Source organism: Podarcis liolepis (assembly GCF_965112155.1).
Source record: "Podarcis liolepis genome assembly, chromosome: 1".
Lineage (NCBI taxonomy): Eukaryota > Metazoa > Chordata > Lepidosauria > Squamata > Lacertidae > Podarcis > Podarcis liolepis.
In genome coordinates this window covers 83,487,238-83,503,369 of record NC_139554.1, presented here as the reverse complement: position 1 = coordinate 83,503,369, position 16,132 = coordinate 83,487,238, and the positions used below count along the sequence as shown (strand labels likewise).

At 45.0% G+C, this 16,132-nt stretch overlaps 1 protein-coding gene across 1 annotated transcript; it reads right to left on the bottom strand.

Annotated features, from left to right (window-relative positions):
• Positions 1 to 91: 91 nt before the first annotated feature.
• On the bottom strand, positions 92 to 15,860 carry LOC310711387 (MLX-interacting protein-like). The gene is made up of 17 exons (XM_083513290.1): positions 14,816 to 15,860; positions 10,599 to 10,705; positions 10,118 to 10,200; positions 9,928 to 10,017; positions 9,278 to 9,319; positions 8,950 to 9,103; positions 8,608 to 8,700; positions 7,356 to 7,393; positions 6,671 to 7,115; positions 4,403 to 4,446; positions 4,151 to 4,250; positions 3,887 to 3,963; positions 3,631 to 3,747; positions 3,345 to 3,472; positions 3,125 to 3,248; positions 2,843 to 2,972; positions 92 to 2,331 (listed from the first exon to the last, which is right to left on the bottom strand). Exons 1-17 carry the CDS (start codon positions 15,196 to 15,198, stop codon positions 2,210 to 2,212), a joined length of 2,277 nt encoding a protein of 758 aa, XP_083369416.1. The 5' UTR covers positions 15,199 to 15,860; the 3' UTR covers positions 92 to 2,209.
• Positions 15,861 to 16,132: the final 272 nt, after the last annotated feature.

Sequence of the window (16,132 nt, the reverse complement as noted above, 5' to 3'; positions counted from 1 at the left end):
CAGGTGCTTTTGCAGTTTGGCCAAAGGCTGGCAGCTGCCTACATGTATGAAAAGAGTGGAGTTGCTGAATTGTGAAAAAGGAAAACAACGCTTAAAGATTACTCAAATGTATTTTAGTGGCATATGTGGAACATACAGAAATTGTGCTAAAATTACAAAATGATATAGAAACACAAGAAATCTCAAATGGTCCACTGAATATTTTTCAAGATAGAATTCATAATTCATGTGTGCTCTCATTCTTTTTTTAATACACGTTAACTGAAGAAATCCTACAGGACTGGAGGAAGTAAAGTGCTATCAGTAACTATATCTAGGTGAGCAAGCACTGGAAGTCTTTTCTGCAGTAAACCTCCCATGCTCAACAGTGAAAGGGTCAGCTGTATTGTGCATTAACTTCACATAAATGTAGAGTGGTTACCTTGAGCTAATGCAGACTCTTAAAAAGCACCACCATCATTCATGAGTAAAAAAGGTACAGAAAAGGGACATAGAACATCCCACAGACTGAAAGCACACCTGGGCTTGAAGTAGATTTTGTATATTGAGGTGAGTCTCCCATGGGAATCAATCAGTTGCCCATTCCTTGGTTAAAGTGGCTGATGGAAAACTGCCATACTATTACTATATTCCTATAGGATAATAGAATAGCTTTTTTGGTTTTGTTGCTGAAAGTTTTGGGCCTGTAGCAGAATGAAGAAATAATAAATCAGTAAAAAGAAAAGGAAACCACGCACACCTAGGCCAGATCTCAACAACGAGCCCCACGTTGGGTGAAAGATTCCTGCATTGCAAGGGGTTGGACTAGATGACCCTCGTGGTCCCTTCCAACTCTTTCTCTCATGTATTTCTGGACACATAAGTATTAGAATATCTTGTACGCAAGCAGCTAGAACAATTTCCAATCATCAAAGGCTTTCATCTGGTAATGAAAGATAAAGCTATAGAGCTTACCCATCAGGAATGAAAAGGATCTTATGCACCGCCACAGTTCCTGCTAGTTTCAATGGTTGTACCTGTTAACTGGGGGATAGAGGTGTGACATTTGGATTCTCTGTCATCAGGTGGCAAAATGTCCAGAGCTACTTCAGATATTACTCAAAACTCTGGAAAGGGTAAAAAAGCCTTTTCCCTAGTTTAGTCAGCTAGGCTCCTGTTCCTGTAGACATTAGCTTTATGACTAACTTGGGAGTTTGGAATGAGGTATTGCCATTTGCCGAAGGTTATGCAATCATACAGTTACAGTAGTGGAGACAGAACAGGTTGCCTATCAGTGGTAAGGTGGTGTCTTCCCCATCACACAACCTCCTTGTGGTCAGATGTCAAGAGTTGTTGTACATTAGCTGGGAGCCTAGAACAAAGTTTGGCAAACATAGTACAGGATGTGTTGTGCATAAATAAACTCCAGATTCCATGCCAAGCTAATATGTAACTTGAGAAAAGAAACATGAGCATAGGGGATGGAGAATGGCAGGCATAGGCTATGCAGTACACTGAAGGTACAATTCTCAGAGCAAAGAGTATCATCACACCATCAAATACTGAGCTGAAGTCAGATTCCACCCCCTGTAAAAATTCAGCAGATCTACAGAAAATACACAGTCCTACAAAAGGTCTCTGAGCTAAAATGAAAGATGGGAGAAATTGATCCTCTAGACCCCAGAGAGGGTTCATGGGTATGGTTGCATAGGTAAAATCTGCCATCAACATATACTGCATATGGGGGGGGGGGGGCACTTAGCCACAAACTCTCAAAGCCACGAATCATACAGAGGAAGTATCACTCTACGTATTGAGAAGGCCTGCAAGAATCACTTTCACTGCCCTCTGGTGGGAAAACACAGGAAATGGAGGCCACACTAATTCTTATGCGGCTAATCTTTCACCCCAGTTCTGAAAAAGGCTAAAGCCATAGCTGGCATCCTACATCTGGCAATTAAGTCTGCATTCTGGCTCTGAGGCTTGCCTTATCCCCCACATCCCCCACTCTACTACCTGAAGTTCTGCAAAAAGAGAGAGAGTATTAAGAGGTGTCCAGCACCAAAATGAATACTCAGAGATTCTCTGCTCTGGCAATCTAAACCCCAATACTGTCTAACATAAGCTTCTTTGTTGCATGGCAAATGAATTCCTGAGATAGAGGTCCCTGCTGCTGGCTTTCCTGGTAGTGTGTGAGGATGTCCATATAGCACTGGACCTGGTCTTCATCCTAGCTGTTGCTCTTGTAGTGTGGAGGGCCAGCTACTGCTTGCAGGGCTTGTTCACGCAACTGGGTTGGCCGAGTCAGTATGGATGTGATCTTGCTTAGCTGCAGGAGGGAGCCAGAGATAGCTGTGGGACAAAAAACCAAAACAGTAACAATGAACTCAATGCAGACATTTTCTCCTAATTCCTAGAAAGAGAATCCTTTCAAGTCTTCTGGAAGTATCAGGAATAGAAGACTTGTGAGAACAGCTGGCATCTCCAGCTAGATTTTTTCCTAAACACCACAAAGCCAGGTAACTCCTAAGGTCACATCTGGGCCTTGCTTTAAGGCAGTGCCCAATAATCTTGCTTCAGGGCAAGGAAAGGATCATAGTGATGGGCTATTGTGTCTAGTAACTTAGCAAGGCATGAAAACGGAATCGGGAATGTGGAGTATAATTGGAAAGCCATGGTTCCACTCTCTTAGTTATGTGTGAATGTAAGAGTACTTCAAGCAGGAGTAGGATGGGTGAATGATACACAAGCATGTGCTAGATTTCAGAGCAGAAGGTAGGCAAGGAGCATTGAAAGCCATGGGGGGGAAAGAGATGGGTCAGTGAAGGGAAAGACATTTCTAGATTTCCCTGTTGATCCATACCAGGGCGCAAGATGGGCAGGGTGCAGTGCTGCTCCAACCAGCTCAACACCGAGTCGCAGAATTCCTTGACGTTGCCTGTGCTCACGGTCCTGGTGTAGCTCTCAAAGAGTGGCTTAATCACCATGCTGAACTGCAGGTTGGAATAGGTTAAGGAGACTATGCAGCCAAGTCTCCCTGCTCCCCTTAAGCACCCAGCAGGCCACTGATGCCATGCCAAATACCTCCCCTTGCTCTTTCACCCTAACCTGTCCCATCCCATCCCACATGCTCGGTGGTGGATACAAGCCAGAAGCGCCAGTCCTGCAGGGTGCGCTTGCGCACATACTCTTCATAGAGTTGAGAAGCCTGATCCGACTGTGGTGGCAGCACAGGAGCTCCCGTAGGTGGAAGCTGGCGCTGAAAGTCACTGCAAGGAAGAGAAAAGCCACAACTTGTTGACAGGAGTTCCCCTCTCACCTTTTAACTTGTATCCCTGATCCAATGAGCCAGCCCCGCAACTCACTCAATGGCAGTGCTCAGCTCTTTGATTTCCCCACGTAGTCTTTCAACTGTCTCCTGAGCTTGTCGGCGCTCTTGCTGCAGTCTTTCCACATGTGCCGCACTTTTCTGCAGGAGCATCGCTTTGCTGAACTGGGGAGGTGAGGGGGTGGAGTAAAGGCGTAAAATGGATTGGGAGGGCAAAGACCACAAGAATGGCTCCAGCAGGTTCACAAAGCAAATTGGGAGAACTGGACAAACAGCAGAGAATATGTGCCCTTCCACCCTCTGGTACAGTGGGGGATGCGTACCTTAGTGCTGCTTTGATCAGGTCCTGTCAACACCAGAGTGGCAAGAGTGTTGAAGCCGGAGCTGATGACCCTACGGCGGGCATAGTCAGCCGAGGTAAGTGTTGATCTGCGACTTCCCTGCAAGAGCCAATCAAGCCATGATTTGAGACACTGCCAGGCGACTACCCCTTTGGCTATCGTCTTTGAGAAAAGATGTCTTCTCCCACAATGCTCAAGCCAACAAGATGGGGTACAGTGGTGTGGGTATCCTTATTACCTTGGCAGTACAGCATTTGTCCACTTCCTGGGGTTTGCAGAGAGTGTTGTCCTCAGCTCTCTCCTTGGTTTTGGCACCTGAAATAATCCCAAAAATACTGGGGTAGGTGAGTTCCTCTTAAGGTGTGTATTCAACTTCTACATATAGACCAATCCAGTGAAAGCTTCCTAAAGCAAGTAAACTGTAAATACATACTAAGGCTTCAGTGCTCAACACTTCAAATGGAGAGGCTGAGTGACTCTGCACCCTCCTGAGCAAGCTTACCAGTGTCAGGGGAAGCAGCAGCAGAGGCAAGTGGAGGAGACTTCACTGTTGCCGAGAATGAGTTCAGCATATTTGCAGGGGGCTTTGGGACGCCACACACCTGTGGGAGAGGAATAGCAGGGTTGAGAGAAAGAGAGAGCAGCCAAACAGAAAGATAGAAAAATACGCCACCTGTCAACTCCAAGGAGGCAAAAAGCAGAACACAGATAGGAGGCCTCGAAGAAGGAAGGTGGCAGAGGAGAGCATCCTTACCTGCACAGAGTTCATGACTGGAGTGAGGGGCAGTGGGGCAGGACCTAGAGATGAAAGAGATGTTCTTATTTCCCCAGCCTCTATGTATTAACCTCACTCCCTGTAACTACACAGCTTCAGTTTAGCTGCTCACCAGTAGACCAAGTTTTTGAATGTGGCAGAATTTATTTAATGAAAAGGAGTCTGCTGCTTTATGAAATCCCACCTACCACAACTGAAAATACAATTTGGGCCAATGATCTCTACTCAAATGCATGGCACCCTACCCAACAGAGAGGCCAATGAGCATCCTTGCCTCAGGGATCCCTTCCAAAACATACCTAGGCCTGGTTTCCCCATAACCAATAGCGTCTCCTAAAATTCCTACATGTATCACCAGCCAATCTGACACCAACTGTTTGGTACCCACTTTGCCATCAGACACACGAGGATAGGAATTCTGGACCTTTATGTGTGAGCTTTAAATGGGGTAGAGAGGAAAGTTTCATAGTTAACAGATTCTCTCTTCATAATGCTTGCACATTAGAAGACTCTACAGTTCTTGACAACTTTCCCCATTCAAAAGAGCTACAAGGCACAAGAGCCTTCTTCTGAATTGGGTCAAGAAAATCTGTGCTCACTTGCAGATTTAAGAGAAATTAAAATATAACTTTAAAAAGGTAGTAAATATGCATAGTTATATTAATGACCTGTCATTTCACTTCTACTAATGAGTTGAAGGCTTTCTGTCTAACTATGAAGCATTTGGACGAATGTTGACATTTGTAATTTTGCTTGATTTACCTGGCTCAAACTGCTGGCTTCATCGAAACAAAAAGCTTAACTACACTCCAGAGAAGCAAGAAGGGGATCAAAGGAGGAATCTGGGCATAGAGGACTTTTTCTTTCCCTTTCCAAACAGCAGCTCCCAGACATCTTTACACATACCGTATTTTTCGCCCCATAGGGCGCACCTAGTTTTTTTTTTGGGGGGGGGAGAATAAAGAAAAAAAATTATTTTTCCCCCCCCAGGCGTGGGGCTGGGGCGGGGGAAGCTCGGACCCCAGAACAGGCAGCTCTCCACAAGCCTTGGAAGACCAGCGCGACTTCCCGCCAGGCTCCCACGGCTTGCGGATATCTGCCTGAAGCCCAAACCAGGTCAGGGAACAGCGGGATGGCGGTGCTCCGCCTCCCCACTGTCCCCCGAGCTTGTGGGGCTGGCGGCGGGAGGAAGCGCGCTTCTCCCCACCGCCAGCCTCCAAACCAGGTCGGGGGACAGCGGGATGACGGTGTTCCGCCGCTGTCCCCCCAGCTTGTGGGGCTGGCGGCAGGGAGAAGCAGTGTTCCACCTCCCCGCTGTCCCCCGAGCTTGTCGCCCCAGGCTTCGAGATGCGGGCTCCTATCCGCAAGCCTTGGGAGCCGACGGGAAATCCCGCAGAGCTCCCAAGGCTTGCGGAGAGCTTCCTGAAGCCTGGAGAGCGAGGGGGGAAAGTGCATCATATAGGGCAAAAAATACGGTATGTATAGTTACAAGTAAGATTGCCACCTTAAATCCGTCTCCAATACCTGTGGACTAACCATTTTGCTATTCTACAGACTAGTCAGTACATAGTTTTGACACACAATTTCTGCAAGGCTAAACTCTAAATCCACTGAAGAGGATACAGGCACTGTTACGTAATGCCTATCAGCTCAAGTCAGATACAGTGGTACCTTGGTTTTTGAACATCTCCGTTGACAAACATTTCAGTTTTTGAACGCCGGAAACCCGAAAACAAATGCTTCAGTTGTCAAACACGCCTCAGAAGTCGAACATGTCACTCGGCTCCTGTACTGAGTTTTCCATACTCAGTTCCATACTGAGTTTTCGGTTTTCGAACATTTCAGAACTCGAACGGTCTTCTGGAATGGATTACATTCGAAAATCGAGGCACCACTGTATATCATTTTTAAATTCTGCAGTAACACAAAAAACTATCTCCCTGGACCACATATTTTATTTTTCCCGTACAGAAAAATGCTTTTGCTTCCAGTGATTCCCAAGTATGAAGCTAAACTCCAGCTTCAGATAATTATATCAAAATAAACACTAATAATGCATGCAGTTGTTTAAATTAGGGATTCCAAAAGTTGATCCTGGTGAGATTTGCTTGAGAAAACAACCACCAAAAAGAAAGGAGAATTCTGCTGTATGACTTAATACTCCAAATGGATCTAGAGAAGCATTGTAGTCTAGGTCAGCAATGTCTCAATTTCCCCTGCAGAGAGCCTGTCCTTGCAGGGACATACCAGTTGCAAGCAGGCAAGGGAGCGGAGCACCGGGAAGGGCTGGCTGCTGGCTAGAGGAGGGTGCTGGAGCAATCCGTTGCAGGTGTCTGCATTTCCCATCCTTGGGTGGAGGAGCAGAGACTGGCACAGCAAAAGTGTCCCGAAATACAGACGGAGAATTTGTTTCTGATCCTGTGTGCGTGATGACAGAGAAGACCAAAGTGGTTTGAGGCTGCATGCGCAAGATGGGAGAGACAGGCGGCGGGCTGATCCTCAGTGGGGAGGTGGGGAAGAATGGCAGGAAGGTCTGCTGTCCATTCAAAGGTACAGGCGGCTCCACATCCAGTGAGATGGGAATGGGATTGAGAGAGTCTCCAGGCGGTGGGAGATCCTTGGTCCCAGGGGCAATGAGAGGTGTATCTGGGTTGCACTGGTTCAAAGCACTAACATCTGTTACTGCAGGAGCCTAAGAGGGGGGAGAAGAGAGTGCAAATCAAACACAACTCCTGAGTCCAGGCTGGAGATGGCTGCACTGAAAATCATACAAGTGGGAGAACTCCCACTGCTCAGTTTTTTTGCAATGCTGAGAAAAGGCTATTGCCTTTCCAAAATCAAAATCAAGCACAGACCAGTATCTGCAGTAAGCATCAGGGGCTGCAGAAGCCCAAGGAGTTTGTAAGCTATCAGATAAATGTATTATCCTTACCTGGATCGTGGGCTGAGAACGACAGGAAGTGATGAATTCTGTGAAAAGAAAGCAAAGATTTAAAAGGCTGGGAGGAGATAAAGAGCAACTGGTAGAAGATAACTGGCTGGTGTGTCTGAATCAATTAAGCAAGGAATCATCAGGATTTCACCATACAGGTAGTATGCTGGCTGTTTGGTCGTAATAATAAACATTCATTCATTCACATCCACCATACAAGCAGACATCAATTAGTGGTTTCGAAGAAAGATGAGACCTAAAATCCAGGATATGTCAACTGGTAGAGAAACTCAAGTCAAGAACAGGAGCAATCTGCAGGTGGGGACTGCTGATTTCAGAGTTATGTGACGGAGTGGCAGGAATGAGACTGAAATAGGCTCTATATGTAGATGCTATACTTGCAAGTAGAAATTTTGAGATGACAAACTCGTAAGTTTAAGATTTTTCAAATTAAGAATTCATACAAGATTAATATGCCTACTTTATTCTTCCTGTGAAAAGGGGATATACAGTAGCTCTGAAGAATTTGTCCTGGCTGATTCAGAAAATGGGATAGGGGACAAACAATATATAAAGCACAGTATGCATGTGATTATATGGAGAATGAGTCTTCTATTAGAGCATTGGATGCCCAAAAGAGGATTTTTATGTGCATGCTGACTGATTTAAATAATGTCTAGTCTTACCAGGACGTATCATGTTTGCTCAGCAGCATTCTGCTCTGGCCTTGGGTGAACTAGAATTTCATCAATGTCAGGTTGGAAATAGTCTCCTCTCACCAGTGATAGCTTTCAGCCCATTTTTGGTGACCCAGACTCAGATGTTATTTACTCTTGAGGTCACAAGTTAATCTTTCAAAACTGGTGATTAACTTGTGGGCTTAAAATAATAATAATAATACATGTTTCTATTTGATTTTTGGGCCTTGATGACACGCTTTTCATATTTTCTTCTGTTTTCTCCCTAACAGTGAGTTTAGTAAATATGCAAGCTGCAATTCTGAGGAATCCAAGGGCTCTTTTACAGATAAGCATTGAAGGGAATTGCTGCTGATCAGGAGTTCCTAGCAGCATGTACCCAGTAGCATCTATAAACAAACACATTTCTTTTACGTGTGTACAGTATGGATACATAATTTAAACACAGTCTGAAGTGGTCTTAAGAAGCCATAAAAAGTGCTTCAGAGGATGTCTTTCAGCTTTGAGATGCACCACCTTACCACTAAGTACAGCCATAAAACCTCTGCTGTTACCTTGAATGGGGTCCAAGTCCATAAACTCCTCCCCAAAGATGGGGTGCAGTTGAGTCAGGGTGGGCTGGATCATATCCGCATTTCCCTGGTGAGCTGAAGACACAAAATGAGAAATAATATCACTCGCTTGCTACTTTGTTCCATAGCAATTGTTCTCTGGTTCACAAGCAAGGGACTGGCTCTCACTTCAAATACTGGCTCTCACTTCAAATACAGATACTTCAAAAGCTCTGTCCACCCTTTAGAGGCATCTGTACCAGCCTCTGGGGACAGTGGAGAAAACCTAAAGGGTTTCTTGGTAGAAAGGGACAGATCCAGAGATAGATGGAATGAGCCTCTCACCAAGGCCACGGAGGTTGGGGCCACCATAAGGGTTGCGGCTAGAAATGAAGGTGTCCAGAAGTGCATCCAGGTCATGCAAGGGGTCGAGGTCCATGGGGCATGCATCTGTTCCCTCCGTTTTTAGCTCTGCCCTTGGAACATCATCAGCTACTTCCTGTCCAGAATGGGAGAGAAAGAGCTGTGAACTCCAACTTTAGGCAAACTCAAATGAGGGGCTGGAATACTGAATGGCTGCAGACAACCCCCAAGCTTTTTTAATTCCACCCTCTGCCATGGGGAAAGGGGAATCTGGAGGGTGCAGTATAGGAACAAGGCATTAAAATAGCACCTGAGAAGAACCATAGACGGGTTTATCCATCTTCTTTGAAGCCTATAACAAAATGCACAGAATGTTTAGGATTAGGCCACTGAAAGTACTACAATTACAATACTTAGCTAGAGGAAAACCATAGGTAGCTAAATAAAATCCTATCTGGCTTATTGCTGCCCTGGACACATTTGGGAAGAAGGGCTAGGTATAATGTGCTATTATTATTATTACTACTACGGCTACAACAACAATGAACACATGAGGCCTCAGCCAAGCTATTGCAGACCACAATAATCACACAGGGATAGCTGGGTGACCAGTGTGTGTCTTTGTGGAAATGAGAGAGAGGGCAAGAGAATGAGAGCTTCTGGCAGCTGCGGAAATGAGTCTATAGGCCAAGGCACCCATCAGAGTAAGATGGAAACATAGCCTTGCCAGTCTAGTACCAGATCACCTCATAACCACCAGATGCAGTCTATGGTAGCCTGGCAAGAAGCATCTAGAAAATCCACCTTCTTACAATGGAGTTCCAAGGTGCTTCTGGATTGGCTACCTGATTTCCTTGGTTGACACTAAAAAGGACTGTATGAGCTTGGGTGGAACATGTCATCTAGGGGTGAAGGGGAGCTATATGAAGTACAACACATCTTGCTGGAGAAGACACTTACCTGGGTATAGGAAAACAACCTCCATTTGTGATATTCCCTGATGACAACCCCAACTTGGCGTTTCCAGTACTTTCCTTCCATGATGACAGCCTGCCAAACAAAGGTGCAGCCAGGGGTCACATACAGAAATGCATAGTTTGTCTTCTTTGTAAGTTCTTAAGTATGAAAGGCCCAAATAACCTTTGCTCACCTCAGGCTTGCGGTGCACATCTACATCACTGCACTCTAGTGGGGTCACAAAACTGCACACTGGGTTCTGCCGCTTCTCCACATCTGCATCCAGAATGAAATAGCAGAAAAGGGGCTGTAATCTGCAGTATAGCTTCAAGCAGGACCAAACAGAGAAAATACTTGCCGGCCTTGCAGTCACTCCCATTTCAGCATCCACTAAATAGGGCAGTAGAGCTGATTTAATTGCTTAAATCCATAAGCAATTAATATGTGACTTTTGCTAGCGTAAAGCTTTGCAAACTTGCAATACATAATTCTGTGTGAAACAATCTCCTTGGTTGAGGAAGTCATGGAAAACATGTGCAGGGATGGAGGAAGAACCCGTTTTTTGTGGATTTATACTCAGAATTTGGTGGTTCCCACCTAATCTGCCTTTTATATGGTTGGGGTGGTTTTTTTGTTGTTGTTGTTTTTTAAATACCTTCTTCCAGGCTACTTACACTGCAGATACCAGGCCCTCCAGATGGCATTATTGAGTCGAATCTTGTCACGCTGTAGCAGTTTCAGCCCTTTGAAGGTTTTCCATTTGGGAGAGACAAGTTTCTCACTACAAATGAGAAAGCCAAAAAAAAAACACCTCTTGTAATACCAAGTATATCTGGCTTTCAAGGGGAAACAGGGCCAGGCAACAACCCAAAGAAAAAGGCGGCAGCTCAAAACACACGGAACAGGAACATCTCTTTAATAAGCTTGACTATTCTATAGCCACAGTTTATTACTAATCTGTGCCAATAAAACTAAATTCTGCACTCAAAACTATAAACTACTCAGATGTCTACAAAAGTTCACCTTTTGTACAGATTGACCCAATATGCCTGCTTTATTCTAAACCTCTCACTGGATGTTGATTCCTCCTCAACTTTTTAGAGCAAACTGTGGGAGAAGGAGAAAAATGAACAGGTTAGAAGTAGCATATGCTGATAAGTGTAGAACATAATTATAGACCATATATTGGGGTAAGAAGCTGTGTTGATTCCAGAAGCTCTGCCCACAGAACTACATGGCTCTCTATGTATACTGCCTTCCTGTTTTTCTGATGAAGCTCCTCAACAAAGGACAAAATCTTGCTTTTAAAAAGTATGCTATAGATACCAGCCTTGGGGTGGAATTCCATGTGACAATTATGACAGAAGAAAAAATAGCCCTGGCTTTAGGTGGCAGATCTGGAAATATACCCCCCACTCCCAGCCTTACTATAAGGGGTCTTCCCCATTCATTATTGTTGCAGAACCCCATCTACGAAGAGTCAGTGAGTGCTGGACAACTATTTCCTGGAGAGAACCTATGGTAATTCAATTATTCTGAAGAAATGCAGCATAATTTAAAACACATCGAGTTAAATGATTTGTGTCTTGCTATTAATAACCAATTTGTTAGTGAGTGTATCTCTCTACAACAGAGAAATATAGTATTGACTTGAGTAATCCAAATGATTAAAAACATATTGGAAGGTTAATTCAGTGGTTTATTTCTTCCACTGTTAAAGTAAAACTGTGCCTCACCTGTATGTTCTTACGAAGGAGAAGAAATTATAATGAGCCAGCATCTCCTTAGGAATACAGGCAGACACTGGCAGCTTGCATTCCACTCACACACTCTGTTTAATCAGTAGCAACAAACACTCATATTCTGCCCTTCAAAAGTTCACGTGAAGGTGCACAAACATCCCACATGAAAATCCTCACACTAAGCGTATTGGACCACATTCTCAGGCCACCCTATTGCACTCTGCCCCATTACATTTCAAAACTGGCAGCTGTTTCACTGAACAGTTGTGTAAAAGAAAACAAGATACTGTTCAGAACCCATGCCCCTTTGCTGTTCTGCCACAACAGCTTCTTTTGCACCTGCTTGAGACAGAATGAATAATGAATAATCCCAGGCAGATAGATCAGTTACAGTTCTAATGCATAGCTGTGCAAAGATTCAATATATGATTCTCTGTTACTATTGAGCAAAATATAATGTCTATTTCACTGGGTGGGGGCAGAGGCTTGCACTGCCACTGAAACCAGTGGGCTCAGGTATATGGTAAACTGAGCTTTTGACAATGTTAATGTCAAAAAGGACTCTGGTTGAGGGGATTTCTTCAGGCATTCAAACTCCTCATACTACCTTTGTCCTTTTGCTAAGTCCAAGATGACATCTCATAATGTTGTGGGAGATTAACTAAAAAATACCTAAAGGAGTCAACGTTTGAAATGTCATAATGCTGGAAGTCAAATAACAGACCCAAAAATCCCAGTTCTGAGGATCTATTCCAGTTCACTAGGTTGCTGAAAATTCCGGAACACTTTTTTTCTTGATTTAAAGCTGCTTCATAGATATATATTTACAAGGAGATGATCTCAATGTAGGAAAAATGCATTCAGTGTTACATAAAAAATGGCAGAAGCTGTAATTTTGCAGCAAATATATTGGTTGGGAAGCTAGTCTGCAACATACAGCTGTAGCATCCGCTGAATGTGCAACTCAGGTAAGAATATAACTTTTATATGAAAGGACTACAGCTATTTAATTCAAAACTCTATATGCTAACATCAGGGCCAGACATTCCTGGGAACGGGATACTTTTTAAAACAAATGCTGTCTGTTCCAGTGTGGTACTTTTTATTTTAATTATTTTTAGAACTAGGAGAAATCCCAAAGGTCAAGATCAGTGCAGGATAGGCTGTTTGGCACCAAGAACCAGAAAAGAGAGTTGTTGTTTTACCATCACATGTCCAAAATGGTCTATGCAATCATGTCAAGTGTTACTTTAAAAAAGAAACACTAGAATTTCTAAACTTTTAAGAGGCACACAGCCAGCAATCAAGTGTTCTGGGTGCCATATGCAGCGAGCAGACTGCAAGTTTTTGATCCCTAATCTAGTCCAAGTTATGCCCTGAAGCACAGTAATGTAAAACATTCCAGAGAGTTGCCCACCCAGCCTTTCTTTGAAAGTTTCCAAGGAAGCAAATTTCATTACCTCCCTAAGCAGCTTGTTTCATTGCTCAAGTTTCTCTCCTACTTTACAGAAATGTGGGGGGGGGGGGACACACCGACAGCCAACCAATTCAAAAAATTCAGGGCATGTATTAATTTTCAGCATACTACAGCACAGGTAACAATAATTAAAACTAGACTGTGGTGCAAAACAAGCCAATTAGTTCCTTAACATAAATCATTAAAATTCTGCACAAGAGTTCACATTAAAATTCTATTAGGAAGCTAAAGGGAGCACAGGAAGAAATACATGTCCTGTGAAAACTTCCTGTTTATATAACTTGCCAAGTTTTTATGCTTTAGCAACACTACTATCAGAAAGGGGACAAAACAGACCTTTACCACAGTGAATATACTTTATGATATTTAATCCCACATAACCCAGACAGCTTTTTGACATTATGTCTCTAGCATCTGGCAGGGACAACTTGGGTCACGGTCCATTTCTCACTTTAATACTCATGCTAACTATCTATCTGCTACACTCTGTCAAATAGAAATTTCTATTATTTAAGACTTTCTGTCCTTTCCACACATTAAAGGAGTCTGACCTGAGAGCTGATTAAAGATTAAAGGACTTGACTGCTTAATGAAAAAGTCAACTGGGGTATGAGATACACTGAAAATGGGGTAGATAAAAACCAAAGTAATATGTATGTGTCAGAAGCACTGTCTAAGCAGCAAGATGTGCTTTTCTGACATGATTTTCTGGGAAGACTAAAGTTAGTGTCAATTCCCCTCCTCTATGCTGTGCTTATACGAACATATTCCCATATGCCACTAGAGACGCTATTGGGTACCTTGCAAATACAGTAAAATAAGTAGCAGTGCAATCCTCTGCACCTTTTCTCAGAAGTAACTCCTACGGAGTTCAGTGAGACTTATTCATTGATTCTAATCCCTTTTGTGTAGAACTGCAACCAGTGAGTGAGTAAAGAAAGAAAGAAAGAATACTGTGCCAGAAAGCAAGTGGTAGTAGAATGCTGGAGAACCAGGCCCAACTCTATGTCATATCTAGCGCCCCTGCTTTCTTTTTTAACTACAAAACCAGATTTGTTGGTTTTCAACAGATGTATGCGTTTCTGACTCTAAAATGTCAGTTTCATTCCTTGACTACTCTGTTCTCACACGTGACGCCTGAGAACCTCCCTACCATAAGTGAAAGTTCTTAAAGTGGAAGGAAACGTTGCAGGGGAGCACTTCTTAACTGGCAGCTACAAATCTAGATTTATACACTTATTTAGATTTTAACTTGGCATGGCAGACACGACAAAGGCAAGTTGCGCCTTTGAAATGCCTTCTTGGGTGAAAATGCCCTTTATGTCTGTAGTTACAAGGAATCCGAGGCTTTTACTTAACGATGCCAAGTTACATGCAGATGGATTCTCTTATGAGTATCGTTTATCTGCATGCATACTAGTATATCTTGCGTATGAATGGCAGGCTAATTGGTCGTGCTGCAGTTCCCACAGCAGGCACTCTGTAATCCCAAGGCATAGTCTGGTTCCCTGAATGCATCCCGAGAGGCAAGGGCCGGAGGCAAGAAAGGAAGCCACCGCGCGGGCCCTTCTCTATCCCTTCTTACTGTGTCTCTCCACATTTCCCCCCAGACACACACTTCCCGCTGTGCCCCGTTCGCTCGGGGGGGCTGCCCAGCCCGCCCCGCCCTTACCTGTAGGCAAGCGTCATGCACTCGAAGAGCTTCGTGAGCGAAGGGTCGATGCTGAGGGCTCCGCTGCTTCGAGGCCCGTAGCGGTAGCACAGGCACGCGGCCTCGTCCACCGTGTCGAAGTCGTAAGCGGCGGCGGCGGAGGTCAGCTGGGCCCCGTCACCAGCCTCCCCGCCCGCGGCCTTCCGCGCGGAGCCGGCCCTTCTCGCTCGCTCCGCCGCGCTCGGCGGGGCGCCTTGGCCTGGCTGGCTCAGAGCCGCCTCGGGGTCCGGGTCCGGGTCGGCGTGGGGCTCCGACACCATGAAGTGGCCGCTGTGGATGATCTGCGGACGCGACATCCTCCCAGGCGGAGGTCTCGCTGCCTCCCTCGTCGTCTCCCGGGGCATCTTTAGCACGCGAGAGGCAACGCCGCCGCCGCCATGGCAACGAGGGGCCGCCGCCGGCGCAAACCCCAGCCGGGAAAGAGTCGCGACAGGTGCCAAAATGCCGCCGTCGCAGCGGAGGAACAAAAGAGAACGCGGATTCTACCTCTTCCCAGCAGCTGCCCTGCCGTAGGCTCCCATAGCAACAAGGAAAGAGCGTTTTGCGCATGTGTCCTAGTCCCCACCTCCTTGCCGTGGCCGCAGGGCATGATGGTTATGGTAGTTTTGTTTCAACATCCACCTAGCGGCGAGAACGAGACAGTTACTCGCTAGGTAGCATAGACTTCACTGGGTAGAGTGACATACAGGGATCTACTTCCGGTATTTTAGACTTGCTTTAACATTTAACAGTGCAACTCTTCTGCCTACAAGTAAGTAAACGTAGGGCTTCTGTGCGCAACTTTTCTGGAGTGCAGCTGATAGGGGCACTGTTACAATCCAATTAACATGCCACTGATACTGAAACCCGAGACACGTTTTATCTGGTGGACTTTGGCCTGGAAATTTAAGGCAGCCTAAGCCCTGCTTCCACCCTTCATTCAGTGACTCTACATTGCAAGGCTGCTGAAAGCCGTGCTCCTCTGTGATATTGGACTGTACTAGCAGTGGCAGGGCACTCATTTCCACGCGAAGTAAGGCCTGACATCAGCTGCTGTCTCTCTGAATACTTTCTGGTTCTGCTTCTCAGTAAATAACTACGCTGAAATCTTGAGTCTCACCGTCAATTACCAAGGGCAGCTCTCGCTTTCAGCTGGAGACAAAAAAATATATACATCCAGCTTCCCCATATGACAATGAGACAAGCTACTCTATTAAGTTCCTAGCTCTGTTCTTTTTAGCAGGCATGAGATGGCGGCGACGTAAAATTACGCAAGACGCCATGGCGCAAGCAGGAAGC